Source organism: Rattus norvegicus, chromosome 13 (assembly GCF_036323735.1).
Source record: "Rattus norvegicus strain BN/NHsdMcwi chromosome 13, GRCr8, whole genome shotgun sequence".
In the NCBI taxonomy this organism is placed as follows: domain Eukaryota; kingdom Metazoa; phylum Chordata; class Mammalia; order Rodentia; family Muridae; genus Rattus; species Rattus norvegicus.
This window is the reverse complement of record NC_086031.1, coordinates 87571689-87590969: the sequence shown is the minus strand read 5'-3', so window position 1 is coordinate 87590969 and position 19281 is coordinate 87571689. Positions and strand designations below refer to the sequence as shown.

The 19281-nt window shown below is 48.4% G+C and overlaps 1 protein-coding gene across 2 annotated transcripts; it reads left to right on the top strand.

The window, feature by feature from the left end:
* The first annotated feature begins 1028 nt into the window (after positions 1-1028).
* On the top strand, positions 1029-10889 carry Slamf8 (SLAM family member 8). 2 transcript variants are annotated; one of them, XM_006250284.5, is made up of 5 exons: positions 1029-1528; positions 3968-4294; positions 7568-7873; positions 7955-8065; positions 9738-10889. In XM_006250284.5, exons 1-5 carry the CDS (start codon positions 1495-1497, stop codon positions 9800-9802), a joined length of 843 nt encoding a protein of 280 aa, XP_006250346.1. In that variant the 5' UTR covers positions 1029-1494; the 3' UTR covers positions 9803-10889. The 2 variants fall into 2 exon arrangements, with proteins under 2 accessions (XP_006250346.1, NP_001099443.1); NM_001105973.1 differs by having other exon boundaries at positions 1410-1528; positions 9741-10477.
* The last annotated feature ends 8392 nt before the right edge of the window (positions 10890-19281 follow it).

The window sequence follows — 19281 nt, the reverse complement described above, 5'->3', positions numbered from 1 at the left end:
GCCCACCAGAACCTATGGGGTCCTTTCTCTCTTACTATCTAAATCATGCTTAACAATCCACAGGTAGATCCAACAGATCTCGAGCATCGCTAATTGCCTGGTGCAATGAATGCTGAATGCCCCCCACACAGAGAGAGAGAGACATGCCCATGTGCCAGCAACCTTCACTCCCTGGCATGTCTGTTTTCACAGGCAGGGATTTTCTCCCTAACCCTTCCTGCTCGTCAGCTCCCATCCTATATGTCTAATTCCTGATGCAGTGTTACCATGGTACCCATTTGACTGACAAGCTAGATACTGTATAGGACAACACACAATGATCCACACTCGGGACCTTTAGAAATCTTCCTCAAGGGCAGCATCTTAAAAATGACTTCCCTGCTCCCAATACGGATACACTGCGGTAGAACATTCCAGAAGCCGTTCATTCTCTCTCTAGTACTGAGGGAAAGAGGGAGAAAAAAGAAGCTAATATGTAAAAGCAGAGAATAAGAGTGAGGAGGGGACAACTCATGCTCTCTGCACCTCTGTGACCCCTGTGACCCCAGCAAGCTGCCTAACATCACCCTGGCTTTTAATTCTTCCACCACTAATACTTCCAACAGGGTGACAAGAAGATGAGCTCTGAGAAAGGTCCAGCCTTACATAAAAGCAAAAGGGCTATCCATGTCTGGTAGTCCTTCATTCACTTAATGGCTATCTCTTAAACAGTAAGCATGTCCAGCACAGAAACAAATACAATTCGCTCTTAAACAGCTAGAGAAACCTTGAAATTATGACCAGCAACACAAGGGAAGAGTAAATGCACGTGGTTACAAAGGGTTTCTCGCTCTCGTTGTAGCCAGCAAGCCTTGAAGGACAGCCTGGGTGCAAAGCTGGGTCAGGTACGTCTGCTAGGGAAGCCAACCCAGTGCGTGCAAATGTCAATGGATGGTTCTGAAAAGAGGTAGTCTGGCTGGGATGGCCGGAGAGGACAGCGGATGTGGGCAGCCAGTCTGGAGAAGCTGAAAACCCTCACGGGTTACGCTCAGTATTGAGTCTTTATCCAGAGGGCGACAGGAGAGTTTCGAAGGTTTTTCAGCAGAGGGGAAGTGACCCGATCAGAATTGCAGCTCAGAGGGCTTCTCTGTGGCAATGATGGTGTTTAGACACATCCACGGGCAGGGTTGGATGCAGAGACCCGGTGACCATGTGTAAGAAGCGCATGGGCTGTGTGGGTGTGATTGTCACCACGCTCTGGCCAGCCATGGACACAGAAAGGAGGCTGATTTACAAGAATCTGCTGCTGAAAGCCCAGCTAGGCCTAGCTGGGCCTGCAGCCAACTTCCACTTTACCCGGATGCTTTCGCTTTCAAGACATCGTGTTTTGAGTAAAGATTCCTCCTTCTGAACACGGGACTTTCCGGCAGGACCACAGCTCCTTCCGAGCACTCCTTTGGCCTAGGATGGATATCCTGGTTTGTTGAGGGAGTCTTCCAAAGGAGGACATCGGCCATGTGGTCCCTCTGGAGTCTTCTTCTCTTCCAAGGTAAGTGGGGCAGATGGACAGCCTGTCCTCAGGGAACTGAAAGCCCCTCACCAGCTGCTCTCATCCGACTGCTAGGCAGCTTACCTCTCAAAACCAAGTGAGAACCAAGGAGCGAAGGAGAAGCGAGGAGTGGCGTAAGCTCTGGGGCAACCTAAAGCGGCATCTTGGGCGAAGTAGGGTGGTAGCACAGCGGCATCTGTATCCAGGACACACCACCCATTCCGGGACCCAGAGCAGCTTGAAAGGATGGCAGTCTTGAGAAATAAAGTTGGGTGCTGGGGCGATGGGGATCTGGCACTACTGACACGTGGGGATTCCATAGTCCAGGGAAAAGAGAGGAGGATAAAGCAGAGGAGGGTTCCTATGGTCTGAGGAGTGTTCTGGAAGCCTGTAGAAATTCTAAGGTCCCTCCCTGTATCCTGTACAAGGAGAGATGGACAAGGAAGGAAGAAGTGAGGTGACAGCAGGTTAAATGGAGTCCTTGTGGGCTTGAGGATGGCGGACAGCAAGCTGGTGTTGGAGTCCCCAAACACTAGGCGACTCCCTTCCATCACTCTAGTGGCTGAGATCCCCTCTTTGATCAACAAATAGCCAACATGACACCCCACCCACCCCACCCCATCCTACCCCCGCCAAGACACCGTTGTATACTTCAGGGGCTCTTGAGGACCAAAGAAGAACTTGCTACATTCTCAGACCTTAAGTCGTTTTTAAAGGGGTTCTTACTGGTCACCGGGAATGATACAGTAGGACTGATACAGCTCCTTGTCTTACTTAGAGGAGGAAGGCTCTCGAGATGCTGAAGGTCGCACAGCTGATTTGTGGTAGAGCCAGGATATGACAGAAACTCAGTCTCAGGGGGCATCCAGTGCTAACACTGAATCTCTGTCCTTCAGGATAGAGATGGCTGAGCCTGGACAGGTTAAGGATGTAGATGAGGACTAGAGTTGTTACCGGCAGAGTGGCCATCTAGAACAGGTCTCCCGATCCCAGCTTCCAGCACTCGGATACATTATGTATCAGCCTTTATTCTGCCCTGAATCCTGACGCCTCCTTCGGTCCCAGGCTCTGGGTCAGCCCTCAGCAAATTTGGTGCAATTACTGAGCTCCTACAGGCTGATATTAAACTTAGGGGGGAAGGGAAGAACCACAAGTTTAAAGACATTTGCTTTTGACCTGAAAGAGTTCATGGCGTTGGTGGGAGATCCTGATTCAGAAACAGACACTACTACTAGGACAGGCGTGCCGATCTCTGATCACTGTGGGAAAACAGAAAGATTGCAGTGAGTGATGGGGAAAGCTAGAGTTGATGATGATGCTTCCAGAATAAGCACACAGGAATAAGTCAGAAGTGGAGTCAAGAGGGCAGGATTGTCTTCAAAACAGTCCTCAAAAAGAAGTCTGCACCTTGCTATCTCACCTCCTGTCTGTCTCTTTCCCTGTTCGAGATCACAAATAACGATATGCAATGGGTCCCAAAGAATCTGGGGGCACCCTCTGAGTCCTCCCCTTCACCTCAAACCTAATAAATCTAACACCAGGGTTTGCTAATTGCAGTATCAATCTCTCTGTCTCCCCATTACCGGTGGGTCCACTCCTTTGTTCAAGTTTCCACCACCTTTATCTTGCATTGATAAAAACAAAACAAAAAAAAAAAAAAAAAAAAAAAACAGACTCGGCTTTTCCCGCCTCCACCAGTGTGTTCTCCCTGCCTCCTGCTGTGACCATCTTAGCCATGAGTGCATTTCATCCTGTCACATTCTCACTCAAAACCTACGTGCGGACGCACACACGCGCGCGCGCTCGCACAAACACACACACACACACACACACACACACACACACACACACACACACGCACGCACCGTTGTTCAAAGGATTAAAAAGCTCAGAATCCAGTGTTCCTTCATGGTACAGTGAGGTCCCAGCAACTCTTGGTGTCTTTCCTCCTTTTCCTCACTTTCATTTCCCCATGCTCCCCTCTTCTTATACCCCCACCCCACCCCACGCTGTTCCCTGGGCCTGTAGCACTTCTCCATCCGCATCCTAGTGGCCACTGCTTGGTCCAGCGGATTCCTACTCCTCCTTTAGGATGCTTCTTCTCTGAGGCAGCTCCAGGCTGGGTGAGGACCCCTATTAACCTACTGTTGATCCACTTTTCCTCACCGTGATACTTAATTTGTTTCAGTGGCTGGCTTGAGGTCTGGTTTCCCCATGAGCGGAAGTCAGATTCTCTTCCTGTTTTTTCTCCCATCCATGGGAGCACTCAACTACACCCTCAGCTCAGTGCAGCTACTGTGGGTGAAGGGCCCCAATTCAATTCTGAGCCACTCAGTCGTTTGCCAGGAGTAGGACAAGACGCCTACACAGGCAGATTCACCAGGGTTTCTGTTGATGTTGTTGTTATTGTTGTTGATGTTGTTGTTGTTGTTCCTACAGGCCTCCTTCCCATTGTGGTTATCAGTGTCCAAGTGCTAAGCAAGGTAGGGGACTCCGGGCTGCTGGTGGCTGAGTGTCCTCCGGGCTTCCAAGTGCGTGAGGCTATCTGGCGATCTCTCTGGCCATCAGAGGAGCTCCTGGCCACCTTTTTCCGGGGTTCCTTGGAGACTCTGTACCACTCTCGTTTCCTGGGCCGAGTCCAGCTCTATGACAACCTCAGCCTGGAGCTTGGGCCCCTGAGAACTGGAGACAGTGGCAATTTCTCTGTGCTGATGGTGGATACAGGAGGTCAAACCTGGACCCAGACCCTGCATCTCAAGGTGTACGGTAAGTGTGCCCAACACCGGTTCCCTGACTCTCTCCTCCTGAAAACTACCAGGCAAGCATCTGGAGCCATGGGGGCTGGGGAGGACAAGGTTCCAGAAAGACCTGGTCTTTGACCACGTTGCTAAGTCAGGGAACAGCTGCTCCCCAGAAGTCACATCTAAAAAAAGCTCCCCACACACTTCCTAGGTGAGCACCTCTCAAAGCAGCTGGCCTCACAGCACACCAACCTCATCTGTACCCCATTCATGCTCTCCTTGGCTCAGCAGGCTGGTAAATGTGCTTAGCCGACCTTCACCTTTGCCCCAGTTGTACAGTGAGCCTTATAATAAGCACCATGCACAGCACCCATAAGGATAAAGCACGGTGTGCTACAGACAGCACGGCCTGTCGATTTGAGATAAGGCACCGTCATAGATTACAAGTGATTCTGTTTTGTATTTGCCACCAAAAGGGAAAAGAGGGGGTAAAAATGCGGCATGTGACAAAATTAGTTTTTATTTACAAGTTAAATTCAACCTAAACTATGATTAATTATAGAATTTTTGCCCTGTACATCTGCTGTTCTAAAAAGTCAGTGCTAAAGATTCCAGGCCAAGGCCTTGTACACACTGAGAAAATTTCTACCAGAGATCGAGAATTCCCACAGCCTGATTGTTCTGGAAAGATCTTTCAGCTGAGTATGGTTGACACATGGCCTGTAATTCCAGCACTTGGGAGTCTGAGGCAGGAGGATTGCTTCAGGTTCAAAGTTAACCTGAGCTACACTGAGAGCTGAAAATAGTCACTATTTTAATTTCTTAGGGTCCATGGGGCCGGCTTTGCTCCACTAAAAACCAGCATCACTTGTGCAGCTGCATACATTTCTGCAGCTGAAGGGGCTGGATTAAATAAGGATGGGATATGTGCTTGCTCCCCCTCCTTCCCTCCCCCTCCTCCTCCCTCCCCCTCCTCCTTCCCCTCCTCCCTCCCCCTCCCTCTTTCCCTCCTCCCTCCTCCCTCTCCCCCTTCTCCTTCCTCCCCTTCTCCTTCCCCCTCTTCTCCCTCCTCCCTCTTCCCCCTCCTCCCCCCTCCTCCATTTCTTCTATCCCAGGCCTCTGAACTCCCATTCATATCATCCACCTAACAGCATGAGACACAATGCAACCGTGTATAGCCCCACACCAGTATTTTAGTAAAAAACTCAAACATGTGGGAGGTTGCAGAGAGTCCAAATTTAAGAACGGAAAGTGGGGATAGCAGCTAGAACAAGAAAGCAGGAGAGACAGAGGCTACAAGCAAAGGGAAGGATTCTCAAAGCCCCAGAGACGGCTACGGTGGCTACGATACCAGCCCCTGGGTGAGCCATTCAGGATGCTGATGCAGTCATAGGTTGAGCTTCCAGAGGCATGAAGGCCTGAAGCGAGTTGTAGTACGTCTTAGCAATCAGGATGCTGGCTGGATTTGAGCACGGTTCAGCCCGCTGTCTCCGTGCCCTTGCACGGTGAACAACCTCCACAGCCACACAGGCCCTGGGGCCTCTCCCTACTCCAGTCTCAGCTGCTGCACGTGTGAAACGAGGACATCGAGCGTGGTGATGCGTGCAGCACCCACACCGCTAAGCCCTAAACTGCCTTGTTCTCAGTATCTGAATTACAGATTTTAAGGAAATCGCTGTTTTATTGCTTCCAAATACATAGCGTGATTAGAACTAATTGCAGGAAGCTGCCAAGCAGCCGTCCTTAGGAGCTCCGCTTTGACAATAGAGAAGAATGATTTGAATTAGCGGATCGGTTACCAGAAATGTCGATGGGTGTTTCCACCGCGCCTGATCGTGTTTGGAGGCAGCTTGTCCTCTTAAATGGCGTAAATATCCCCCCTGTAATCTCTGTTTATACTATTAGTATGCCCAGCAAATCATTTCTTTTTTTTTTCATATCACAAATCCCACCAGATTGAGCTGGCGTTAATGAGGCTTTACTCGGCTTGACTTTGGAATGCTGTCAGAGGCTCTCGGCCCTCCCGTTGGCACTGAAATGCTCTCCCACTGGCCTCATTGCTAGAGACCCGGGGATTTACTCATCAATCTATATAGGAATGAGATGACACAGACTAGGATGCCAGGACACTAATTTGTTCAGCAGCCCAGGTATCAAGCACCAACTTGCCAGCACTAGAGAGCTAAGGTATGACAATAACAAGACAGAGCCCCTCCCTCCAGGCTCTTCATTCACAGCATTTTATGCCCTTATGATTATTTTTTTTTTATTCATCATCCTGTCTGTGTGTGTCTGTGTCCTTCACCAAACCGTAGGCTCCCAAAGTGCAGGAATGTGTGCTCTTACCTGAACTAATAAATACTTGTCATCTCTTGTTGAGTGACTGGCACACTGTGAAAGAAGTGCTACAAGAAAAAGACAGGAACAGGGCGCCTAGAGAGTTCTGAGTCACACCTGAACTGTCAGGAAAAGTGTCACAGTCAAGGCATAAAGCAATCTGCCCAAGGGGTGTCTGGTGTCTGTTTTTCATTTATTCGTTTGTTCATTTATCCATTTTACATCCTGAACGCAGCCCTTCCTCTCCTCCCAGTCCACGACACTCTCTCTCTCTCTCTCTCTCTCTCTCTCTCTCTCTCTCTCTCTCTCTCTCATAGCTCTTCCCCCAGATCCCCTTCCTTTTCCCTCTGAGATGGAGGAGCCCCCTCCCCTGGGCACCAATCTACTCTGACACTTCAAGTCACTGCAGGACTGGGCACATCCTCTCCCACTGAGGCCAGACAAGGCCGCCCAGTTAGAGAAACAGGATCCACAGGCAGGCAACAGAGTCAGGGACAGCGGGAGGTGGCGGTTCTTAAAGGATGCATAGGAGGCAAGAAGGAAAAGGTGGGGTGACATGCCCCTGAGATTGCAGCATTCTGCAAGTAGAAGCAGGAGGATTCTGAGTACAAGGACAACCCAGAGTACAGACTGAGACCTTTTCTCCAAGAGAGAATTCAGAGAGCACTTATGTGCACAGATGAGCCACACAGAGACATTGGAGGCATGAAGCAGCACCTCATGTTTGGGGGAACTGCAAACCAAGGGACTAGGCAAGGAAAACCAGCAGAGAGCATAACTGAAGAGGTTGACATGGACCGTTTCATAAAAGGCTCTGGATACCAAGCTAAAGAATCAGCAGAGAGGAGAGAAGTGAGATTAAAGAGTAAGAGAGCCATCTAACCATGCATAGAACCCAGACTGAGCTGTGGACCTTCCCCAGCAGCCTTTTAACCCGCTCCCCTCTGCTAATCTCCCACAGATGCAGTACCCAAGCCTGAGGTTCAAGTGTTCACGGCTGCAACAGAGGAGGCTCAACCTCTCAATACCTGTCAGGTCTTCTTGTCCTGCTGGGCCCCCAACATCAGCGACATAACCTACAGCTGGCGACGGGAGGGGACAATGGACTTTAATGGGGAACTGCGCAGCCTTTTCTCAAATGGACAGGTGTTAAGTGTTTCACTGGGACTGGGGGACAAGGATGTGGCCTTTACCTGCATTGCCTCCAACCCTGTCAGCTGGGATATGACCACAGTCACCCCCTGGGAGAGCTGCCATCATGAGGCAGGTATGCCAAGGACCAGTAGGCAATGTTTTGAGGGATCGTGGTGCATCGGGCCTGTCCCTGACTCTACCTTCCATGTTGCAGCCTCCTCTGGGAAGGCCTCCTACAAGGACGTGCTCCTGGTTGTAATGCCAATTACACTGTTCCTGATTCTGGCTGGTCTCTTTGGGGCATGGCACCATGGCCTGTGCTCAGGTAGGAGTCTTATGAGTCAGAAGAGGGGTTTTGGAATGCTGGAGATGAATGCCGGGAAGGAGCTGGGCTGCTCCCACCTAGATCCACTGGCCTGCCTGCCCCTTTGAATCTCCTGTTTCATGCCTCAGCCCTCGCCTTACACTTCGGTCTCCAACCAGACTGAACAACTTGAATCTTCTTCCACAATTCTTCAAATGACTTGCTCCCTCCCATACACCCCCCCAAGCCTGTGCACGTTACATTCTCTCTACCTAGACCACACTTTCTGTGACTTTACCCCCCTATTCGGCCCTCTCTTGCTGAGCCTTCAAGGTAAGTGGGTTCCAGGAAGTCTTCCCTGACTCCCCATCTACATCCCTACCTTCAGTCTGAGTAATATCCTTCCTTTAATCGCCTTCGATCACTCCATCCCAAGGACTAATTACCTCTTTGCTCCTGCTGACCTCGGAGCCTTCCAAAGGCAAAGGCTGGGTCCCCATGGGACACACCTAACAGGTTCTTGAGCATCAATGGCTCCTGGATCAGGAACGGCCTTGGTGAACAGTTATTGAGGAAAGGTATACATGAACCCTACTCATTTCTTGCCAACCACTCTTGAGAAGGAAACTCTCAAGAGAAGCCCCACCCACCCCCAGCCCTGGCCAATGGCTGATAACACCTACTTCCACAGAAGAATGGTGAGGAAAATCTTGTCGAATTAAGTTCTAGGCTCTACACACAGATTAGCCCCACATCTTCCCAGATGCCCCCATACCTTGTCCCTGAAGGAGCATCTCAGATGACATGGGCTTCATGGTTATTTTCAGCTGAGCTTGCTGGTTTTACTATGTTATTTGTATCCTCAACACAAACTTGTTCTGTGATTAGGCACTGGGTCCAAGAGTGACAGGTACTTGTATAGTCTTCTCAAGGGACAGGAAAGGTGTGGGTGGACAGCTGAAAGTGTACCCCATTTAGGGGTCCTGTCTGCTAGGAAGTGAGTCTTTCCTAGACCCTTTGCTCCCCTCAAAATAGTGGTAAGAAGGTAGAAGCCTAGAAAAGAACAGCTTTTAAAAACCATTTTTATTGAGATGTAAATCATACGTTGTACAATTCACCTAGTTAAGGCGTGCAATTTAATGGCTTTAAGTTAATCCGGAGCTTAACCTCCAACCCACAACCAACTTTAGAACATTTCTATCGCTTTTCCCACCAAAAGAATACCATAACCACTTAGTCAACATTCCTCCACCCTCCGGTGCTTCCCCAGCCCTCGGAAACCACGTATCTACCTTCTTTGTCTGTTCTGGACACTTCACATGAATGGAATCCCACTCTGAGGTTCTTCCTGATGGGCTCCTTTTACTTACCCTAACATTTTAAAGGCCCATAAAAGAACAGCTCGGGCCACCTAGGATAATGTAAAAGCTCTACAAAATGTGTCCAGAGGCTTGCCCTGATGTGCCACATGACTTCTTGTCCTTTAACAAGGCATACTATGGCACTAACTGATGGCATGGATGTAGATAGCGTGCATTAAGAAGGTCCTATTCTTAGCAAGCTTCTCCTCTTCCAGGGTTTTAGGATATAAGAAGGGGTGATTGGGTTCAGGACATTTAGCTTTCAGAGGATTGAGGCCAGGCCAGGTGTGCCAACTCCAAACACTGGAGGGGTAACTCTCTGATCTCCTCAGCAGGGAAGAGGAAGGATGCCTGCACTGACAGAGCGCTTCCAGAGACAGAGAGTGCCGTCGCATAGAGGATGTCATGAAAGACAGCATACACTGGTGCTTGGACCATGATGAGATGCCTGCCCAGCCACATGATGCTCCACGTCTGGACACCTCCAGGATCCTCCTAACTTCCACAAGTCTGTCTGCCTCTGCTGGACAGCCAAGAAAACCACCATCCTGGAACATGGCCCTAGCCTAAACTTCCTCCCTCCTCCATTCAGTCTGCACGTGCTGGACGCTCTCTGGGCAAGGTGGACTAATAGGACGCGTCCTTAAAAACACCGAACTTTCTCTAGGATCTACAGAGACATTGATTATCCAAGGCATCCATTCTTCTACCACTGTACATAAGGTCCATCTTACCCAACTGCCACCAAGAGATTGCCTCCAGGTCCTGGGCTCAAAGAGAGATCAGAAGTTTGAATGAACATAAGATGGAGCTCATCTCTGCCAACTGCACCCCCACCCCCAGAGTCTGAGGTCCTTATGTTCAAGATGTTGTCATAAGAAAAGTCATAGAACAGGGAAAGATGGAGGGCAGGGCTTTCTCTTTCTGGCCTGAAGGACTTTAAGGTCATCTGAGTTCAAGGACCCTCAAAGGTAAGTTGAGGTTACAGATGACGAGGGATAGCTATTGCGCCATGTTGGGATGGAAGCCATTTTTCTAGTAGCACCACATTAATAGACATCATAATTGCCATTAATTCTGGTGTCTCCTGCATATCCGGGGTGGTGTTTCAAACTCTTTCCATATATTCTACATGGTTGCCAGAAAAAAAGAAAGAAAAGCAAAGAAAAAAATACAGAGAGTTTGACCCAGCCAGCAGGAAATTCTTCCACAATGTCAAGAGAAACAGCTAAGTTCAGGATAAGTCTGTCTTCCTAAAACTGGGAGAATGAAGAGCCATAAAAAGCTATGCAAGGGGGGCTGGAGAGATGGCTCAGCGGTTAAGAGCATTGACCATTCTTCCGGAGGTCCTGAGTTCAATTCCCAGCAACCACATGGTGGCTCACAACCATCTGTAATGGGATCCAATGTTCTCTTCTGGTGTGTGTGAAGAGATCTATAGTGTACTCATATACATAAAATAAATAAATCTTTTTTAAAAGCTACACAGGAGAAAAAGTGTATAGGGGAAGAGTATGGAGACATTTTAGAACCTGCCATATTTATTTCCAGATGCAAGCATAGACGATCCACCTAACTTCAAGGGGAAAGACAAAGAAGTCTCTACCACGGGATCATCAAAGGTCACTTTGACATATACCATAGAGGATATAGCTATGGCCATTTTGAAAGATGTGTCCTCCCGCTGAATGATTCTGTCCTGAAAGCATCTAGGCTGTTTATTGCTACATTTAGATAAAAACAAAACATTTAATGAATTAAACATATCCCTGGGGAGTAGTACCTACAAAGGTTCACGCTTATTCCGATCCTAATGTAATGGGTTTTATGCTGGGGCCCCACCCAGACCTTTATTAGAGAGAAAGGAAACATTGAAGAAGCAGAAGTCGTTTTGAATATGGTTCCTAGGTGGCTTAGTCTCTCCACCCAAGAGGTCAACCTGCCCTGGTACTTTTCCTCTCTCCTGAATGCCAAGACGGACAGTCACTTCACCTGGGACAAGTGGAATCCACTGGCTGTGTGTTCACATTACACACCTCCTCTCTGCTTACCCAGAACTCCCCTTGCTGGCTTTTCTCAGAGGTATCTGACTTTATATAATTCTCATTCTCTCCTATACTCACTTTTCATCTGTCCCCTTTCCAACATCCTCCTGCAGCATGCACATGCCCAGTCCACCCTCCCCTGCCACCTGTAGGCATTTTCTCACCAAATTATGGAAAAACCAGTCTGTTCCTAGAGTCAGTATGAAAAGAATCTAGTGATGGGCCATGGTGATTCTAGAGTGATGAAATGCTCCTTGTCATTTCATCCCTCCCTCTTTCTCCACAGCCTCACCTCAAGTCAGAGCACAGTTCTCCTCTTCATGAGGTAACTCTTATAGGCAGTGGTTTGGCAGTAGGTTGTACCAAGGCCTCTTGGAACAGGCCCCATGCTACTCAAACAAACATCCCAGTGACTCACTTGTCAACGAGTAGACTTATTACCCTTCCTCTGGAAAACACAGAGTACATCTGGGAGACCAATCTTATTCTAAGAGGCATTGGGAAAGACACTTTAGAAGTTACACCATCCCAGGAATAAACTGAGGGCAGAGCATATACTGGGAACTCCTTGAGGCACTGAAGAATTGGTTTCGGATGAAGCAAAGCCTTTGCCTACCTGGAGTCCATGTTTGATGGCATATAAATAAGCCGATAAGTCCATGCTAGATGCTGACAGGTTCTGTTTAAAAGGCCGGGCAGCCTAGCTCTGTGGTACAGCTTAGAAACCCAGCTCCTTGGGAGGCTTGGGAGGTAGGAGGAAGAAGTTCAAGGTTTGCCTGGCTGGCTTACAAACTTGTCTCAAAACAAGACGAGAAAAGATGTGCTGGGGGAAATAGCTCAGTGGGAGAGTAGGAGAGTGTTTCCTGGCCTGCACGAGGCTCTGGGTTCAAGCCCTGGAACCACAGAGAGAGAGAGAGAGAGAGAGAGAGAGAGAGAGAGAGAGAGAGAGAGAGAGGGAAGGAGGGAGGAAGGAAGGAAGGATAGAGGGAGAAGGGAGGGAGGGAGAAGGATGAGTAAAAGGCTAGGAACTGATGTGTTGGGGAGGACTCATTTGTTGGGGAGGACTAATGCACAGGCACAGAGTGCTCCATCAGCACAGACCAGAGCTTGCAGAGCTCTTAAATAGGAGCACAGTTCACAGTCAACAGAGACCATATGGCTGGATCCAAACAGAGTAGGACCTCATGGTCTACAGAGGAAGAGCTTCCTCTCCTCCGAGTTGGGATAGCAGAGGGGGCCCTAGAGAGCCAACGTGTCAGTCTCTTTGTGGGGGAGGATTTTTCAGTATGCACATGAGCAGACCAGAAACCTTTCCAGACTGCCCTTTCTCTTCCTCACTCTCCTGTTGTCTTCAGTAACACCATTTTCCTTTCTAGGAAGGATAAATGCAAGATTAGCTAGAACCAAGAGGTCACATGACAGAATACAGCTGAGCACAGGGTTCACACCTTTAATCTTAGCACTCAAGAGTCTGAAGCTGGAGAACCTCTGTGTCTTCAAATCCAGCCTCGGTTACCTAGGGAGTACCAAGCCAAACTGGGCTACAGAGTGAGACCCTGTATCTCAAAACTAATATGAGAGACTGGGAGATAGCATAAAACAGGAATCTGTTTGGAGAGAGTTCCATTTCCTTTATGGCTATAAATACTCAATGCTTGGGGGAGGGGAGGCTGGCACAATTATCGATGACGTCTCTGGTAAGCCTTTCTTCCACATTTATGATGTAGTGCCTGCTCTTAGCTCTTGGTTACGTACTGATCTCTCAGGGAGACAACCAGCCCTCTCAAGACTTCGTCCATGGGCTCCCTGTTTCCATTCTGCATGCTGCCTGCAAGAGGAGCCTGCAAAATTCCAGAATAAAACCTCCCCAGGTCTGTGAAAGTTTCTGTGTCTGTCTCTCCTTTGAGCTATGTGTTGATGACAGTCAATGGCCAGGAGTGTCTCGTTGAGCATATGAGTGGATAGCGGGGCTCTCCTACTGCACGGCTACCTCCCATTCTAGGAGCTATACTTTGAGGGGGAAACAGTAAACTTCGTGCACCCAGAAGAGAATGGACAAAAGGGTGAGGAGCCTGGAAGCCTTTATGGCATGAGAAGCAAGAAAACTGGTGGTGCTGAGCCTGAAAAACAAACCTCAGATGGACGCAGCTCTACAAATATTTGAAGGGCTTTAGCAGAGGCCCAGAGTGTGTAACCAGGGCCAACAGAGCATGTTACCAAGACACCGATACTGACCTGTGTGAATAACATGCTATCATAGCTGGGAGGCAGCTTTGGGGTTACTCCGTTCAACTTGTTAGGTAGAAAGCGGACATAATTAGTCCAAGGAGACATAATTAGTCAACGTGAAGTCCATATTAGTTCTGGATTTTCTAAGTCAGTTCAGCCCCTCACACTATACTACATCACCAGGAAAGAACTTTGTAACCGATGACGAAACGGTTATGAAACGAGCTGACTCAGCAGATGTGAGAAACTGTCTCAGAGCAAGACCAAGCAAGAGTAGAGATTGATCACACTAGGAAGCTGCTGCTCCAGGAGTGACAAATGCTTTAGGGGTGTGTGTGTGTGTGTGTGTGTGTGTGTGTGTGTGTGTGTGTGTGTGTGTGTGTCCATGCATGCACACGCGCACATACACATACACACACACACACATACACATACACACACACACACACACACACACACACTTCCAGGGCCATGTCAGGCCCGACTAATACACGTTAACACACTTTCCCAACTAGTCTAGATGCAATGTTGACATTACCCGCACCAACTGTTCCAATCAAACTGTTTTCTGGAGAACTATTTGCTATTCTGGCGGAACAATCTATAGCATCCTCCGACAGTGAGAATTCGTTACAAATTAGGGCAAGAATGGGTGACTAAACAATGAGATGGCAGGGGCCAGTGGAAGGGGTCGGCTACGGAGTGGGAAAGCAGGCAAGCTTTGTGGAGGAAGATTTATGGAGCTTCCCTTCCTCTGCCATTTCTCTCAGCCCGTTGCTTGGGGGAAATATGTGCACTGCAGAGGGGAGAGCGATGGACGTAGTTACACCATTACCAAGAAACACAAACCAGCAATCATACAAACAAGTGAATAACGCACGGTCACTGAAACTGTCGTGTTTCTTAGAATGTCTAAGAATAAAAGAGAAATGCTGGCATTAGTCAAGCTTCTATGGAAAAGCAAAAGCAGCAGCAGCAAAAAAACACAGAAACAAACCTCTTTGTCCTTAACTAAAGCAAATATAGAGTTTATCTTAAAGTTTTGGGTTGCTCAGAGATTTTCCCACCCCAAACCCAAAGAAAAGTGTTGACTACACTTGGAGTCTCCGTGGAGTTATTCTCTTATACGTTCTCTTCCCCAGTTGCTCACTAAAAAAATTCAAAATCAGTGATGTTGCAGCCAAGGACTTTCCTTCTGGGACAGCAGAAGATTGGTTTATGACATCTTGTCAGAAGTAATAATTAGTTTAACAAACAGGAAATGCATCCATCTGCTCGTTCGGTGAGCTTTTCTGAACACCTGCTGCAGAGAGATCCATCAGTTGCTAAAACATGTCACAGCCCTGCCCTCAAAGGGCTTCTGATCCCTTCGTCAACAGCAGTAGCAGTGACAGCCACACAGCCCCACAAGTGAGTTCAAAGCTATCTTCTGATCTGTGAGACCTCTCTGTCCCCACTGAGGGCCAGTCCAGTCCCCACGTGGGGGTAGGGGCAATTGGGCAGAGGTTTTGCCTAGAAATAGCTGGCATAGAAGACTGGAGAGCATGGTGATTCCCTGGGCAGATCTTCCTAAAGCAAGAAGTTCTGTTCAGCTGTGCTCCCAGAATGGGGAGACATTACAGGCTGATGGGTGACCTTTGGCTTCCCCTCCAAGGAGGGCAGAAAAGGGAGAGGGGTGCTGGGGCCAAAGCCACACTAGGGGGGCAGGGGTGATCATGTGACCTGGAATCCTTGGACCAGGACATTGCCTGTCATACTCTGTCTTGTCTTTAAGCCCCACCACACAGCTGTTGCACTTCCTTGTTGAGGTTACTCAGGGATCACCATGGTCAGGTAAAGTCAACAAAATTCTACCTAACTGGAGAGAAAGTGAGGTGGGCTGCACCCACCTGCTGCTTGCTACCTGCACTGGTTGGTCTACTCACCGGCTGCTGCCAGCCAGCGTTAACTGCAGGAGTTCAGAAGTAGGTACTTACCATTGTCCTGCCTGTCAGACCCAGGAACACATCAGCTCCCACTCCCCAATCCTCCCACCCATGATCCACTGGCCATCTGGCCCTCTTTCTCCCTCCTCAGAAATATTGTGGGATCCTCCTGTAAGAAGTTACCATACAGCCTAATACCCAGAAAATCCCTAACAGTCCCACCTTATAACACATACACACAACACACGCACACACAACACAACATAAACCCATCACACACAAGCACATACATCACATACACAACATATATACAAACATACACAGAAAACACATGCAACACACCTATAGCATACACACAACACACACATGAAACACACATACAACATACATATCACACACACACACACACACCCCTCAGCCTTGACTTCTTCCTGAGCCTTAAGAACATTTCAATACCACATGCAGCAATACCTCAGCATGACAAGGTCAGAGAGGAGGTGGACTGGCTACAGACCTGGCTACTACAGGGGCAAAGATAAGAGGTACGGGGTAGAGACCGAGGCTCACAGACTATTACCTGGCCATTCAACAGAAGAAGGCCATCACTGCATACATCTGTCAGAGAATTCTTTACCAGAAGGCAGAGTTAACACTCAGAGCTTCAGCTGAGTCCAGGTAGCAGCAAACTCAGACTTTCATTCCCTGGAGACTGTGTCCAAAAAGGACAGTGGATTGAAACACCCATCAACTCATTCCCAAGCAGTTACCCCTAGGTATGCTCAGAAATAATGTCACCCTCGCTTCTTCAAGATGGCTGCTGCTCTGACCTGTGCTACCGATGGCCTTCCCTGTCTCACCTCCGTCTCAGTAAAGAGACAAAGGGACACTGTGGGGAGTTCATCCTCCCTCTGGACCTTCAATACTCTTTGAATCCAAGATCCCGTAAGTCCCTGACCAAATAAGAACTCTGAGACTTCTTTCTAGGTAAATGATGGGGGAGACACCATATATATGCCCCTAAGTCTGCAGTTAGCCTGGGGGTGGCGGAGAACATAGTTCCACATCTTTGTGTGCAAGGTCTTCTTTCTCACTAGAAGGTGTAGCTACAGGTAAGAAAATAAAGGGCCAACCCCCCGGCCCAGAACAAGAAACAAGTTTTGTTCTGTCTTGTTTTTTTAACTACCATGCTTTAATATGAAACCCCAAAGTTGCTCAGTCCAAATGTGGCCTCCCAGGTCATTTTGAAAGAAAACATCTAACAATTTCAAGTAACAAAATGTTTTATTGAGGATTTTTGCACATGCATGTAACACGTTTTGATTGAACTCATCCACATTGCCCTACCCTTCCGACCCTCCCACACCCTCCCTGCCACTGCCACTGTTTCCTCTCAAGTTCATCTGCTGCTCTTGTTCAAACTCCACTGGCTGTGCTCAGGGCTGCCTCTGTGTGTGTGAGGGAGGATGGCGGGGGGTGGGGTGGGGATAGGACCATCTACTGGAGTATAAATACACTGAGACCGCATCTCCTCCCAGCCGGCAACTGTCAATAGCTTGTCAGCCAGGAATGGGACTTAATGAGCCCTTCCTTGGTCAGTGCAGAGACTGCGTGCACACACAGCCACTGTGAGCGCATGTGCAATGGCGCTGTCTTGTCCACTATCTGCTGTAGACACTCCACCACCTCTGGCTCTTCCGATCACTCTGCTCCCCCTTCTACGATGATTTATAGTTACAAACGTTAAGAGTAGCCATCCCTCCACCTTTCTTCCTGCCATAATTCTTAGTCACTCTTCATAACTAAAGGCAATCCGGCAGCTTTGTCTAGAGCCCCTGAAGATACACAACAGAAGGGTACGAATTTGAAGTTGGCACAACGGCTCCAGTCAACCACTCTGTCTATCCTCAAAAGTCATCCTCTCAGCGTGCCTTTAAGGAGTGCCTACTACAAGCAAGAAACACTGGGGAGATGGCTGCCAAGGAGACAAGCCTGCCTCTGCCCCTCGCTGCCCTCAGGAAGCAGTCTGCAAGGCAGAGAGAGACCCGAACAAGGGAATAAGCGCAAATGCGTCATTAAAGAGGTACTAAGCTTCCTCAAAAGAAAATAACTGAGAGCAATGAGTAAGGAAAAAAATGAGGGAGCGAAAGGAAAGCAATGTGTAAAATGTCTCTCTAAGGAAGGGATGTTTAAGCCACAAGCAGCAGAAAGAGAGAAATTAGTAAAACAGAGTGGGTAGGGTCTGAAAACTCAGAAGTCAGCAAGTACAGAACGCTTTCTGGAAAGGTTTTGATGTGTGTGACTGTCTAAACTTTAGACTCCAAAGTAAGATCCCTGTGGCCCGTGGGTAATGAGAGGCCTGGGAAGGAACCAGGCCAGGCAGGGTCTGGTAAGACACAGGAAGATTTCAACTTTAATTGTAAACACAGAAGGAGGGTAGTGGTGAAGAGCTTTGAAGAAGGAAACGACATGATCTGATGCGTTTTTAAAAGACCTGTGTGAAGAATGGATTGAAGACATGAAGACAGTGATCGCAGCAGTCCTGGAAGAAAGTGACGTCTGCCTAGGATGGAGTCAGGCGGTGGTGGGAAAACAAGGATGTCCAACAACCACCCAGGACCTGAATAGACAGGGCATTGTGTCCTTGGTTGAAGAAAGGCCGAGGACACCACAGAGGTATCTGCCCTGAGAGGCATGATAGGCAGATGGAGGTGTCATTCACCAAAACTGGTAATATCGAGAGCCTGAGCAAATTGTAGGTTAAAGTCAAGAATTCATTCATCCTTAATTATCAGGGGACAGGATCTCACCAAAAAAAATATGAGGGGGATGAAAAATATATTGGATTGGATCATGTGAAGATTACCATAGATACAAGAAGTACAGATGATTTCATAGAATTCGACCTAATAATTTAAATATAAGTCAGCCTAAAGAAGAAAAATCCCTCCTCTGCTCCGATTTTACAGCCAGCTAGGATCATAGGGCTATGCCTCTAATCGGGCACGTTTTTACATTGCAGATCTGACAGGTTCCTTGGATGTGAACTTGAGAATTGAGGTTTATAAGGTAAGAGCATCTCCCAAAGAGCTTTAAGCCCAAACTCATCCAGACACACAGGATCCTTTCTCCGGGCCCAGATTTTGCCTTTGCATTTTCAAAAGCAACCAAGAACATTCGGGACCTGAAGTCTTAATGACGGGGAGTACTGGAGCGGCCTCAGGAGCCACGAGGCACCTCAACCTCCTGTGACTCCAAGCTACCCACAGAGACTCCTGCAGCATTTGGGGTGCTACACGGAGCATCTGGCTGGAGTTCCTGAGAGAAGCCTTTCTAAGTAATGGCAGGGCCATAGTCAGACAAGGTCAGACACAGAAGGAGGCGCTTCACATACTGCAAAGCTCCTGTTTAGTTACATGCTATGATTGGCTCTCAAAGGTGTCACCCAGGCCAGGACAAAGGCACTACAGCATCCTTTCATGGGAAGGCTACCAGATATTGCTGCCTTGGGTCAGGAAACTGGGAACAGAGTGCCAGCACGCCTAGGTACTATTGTCACAGCTAGATCTCATCCCTGGAATCTGAGTCGGCTGGATTCTAAACACTAAAGATCTCCTTATACTGTCTGAGTTGGGAAAAAAAATCTAAAGAAAATGCAGAGGAAGCCAGAATCCCTCAAC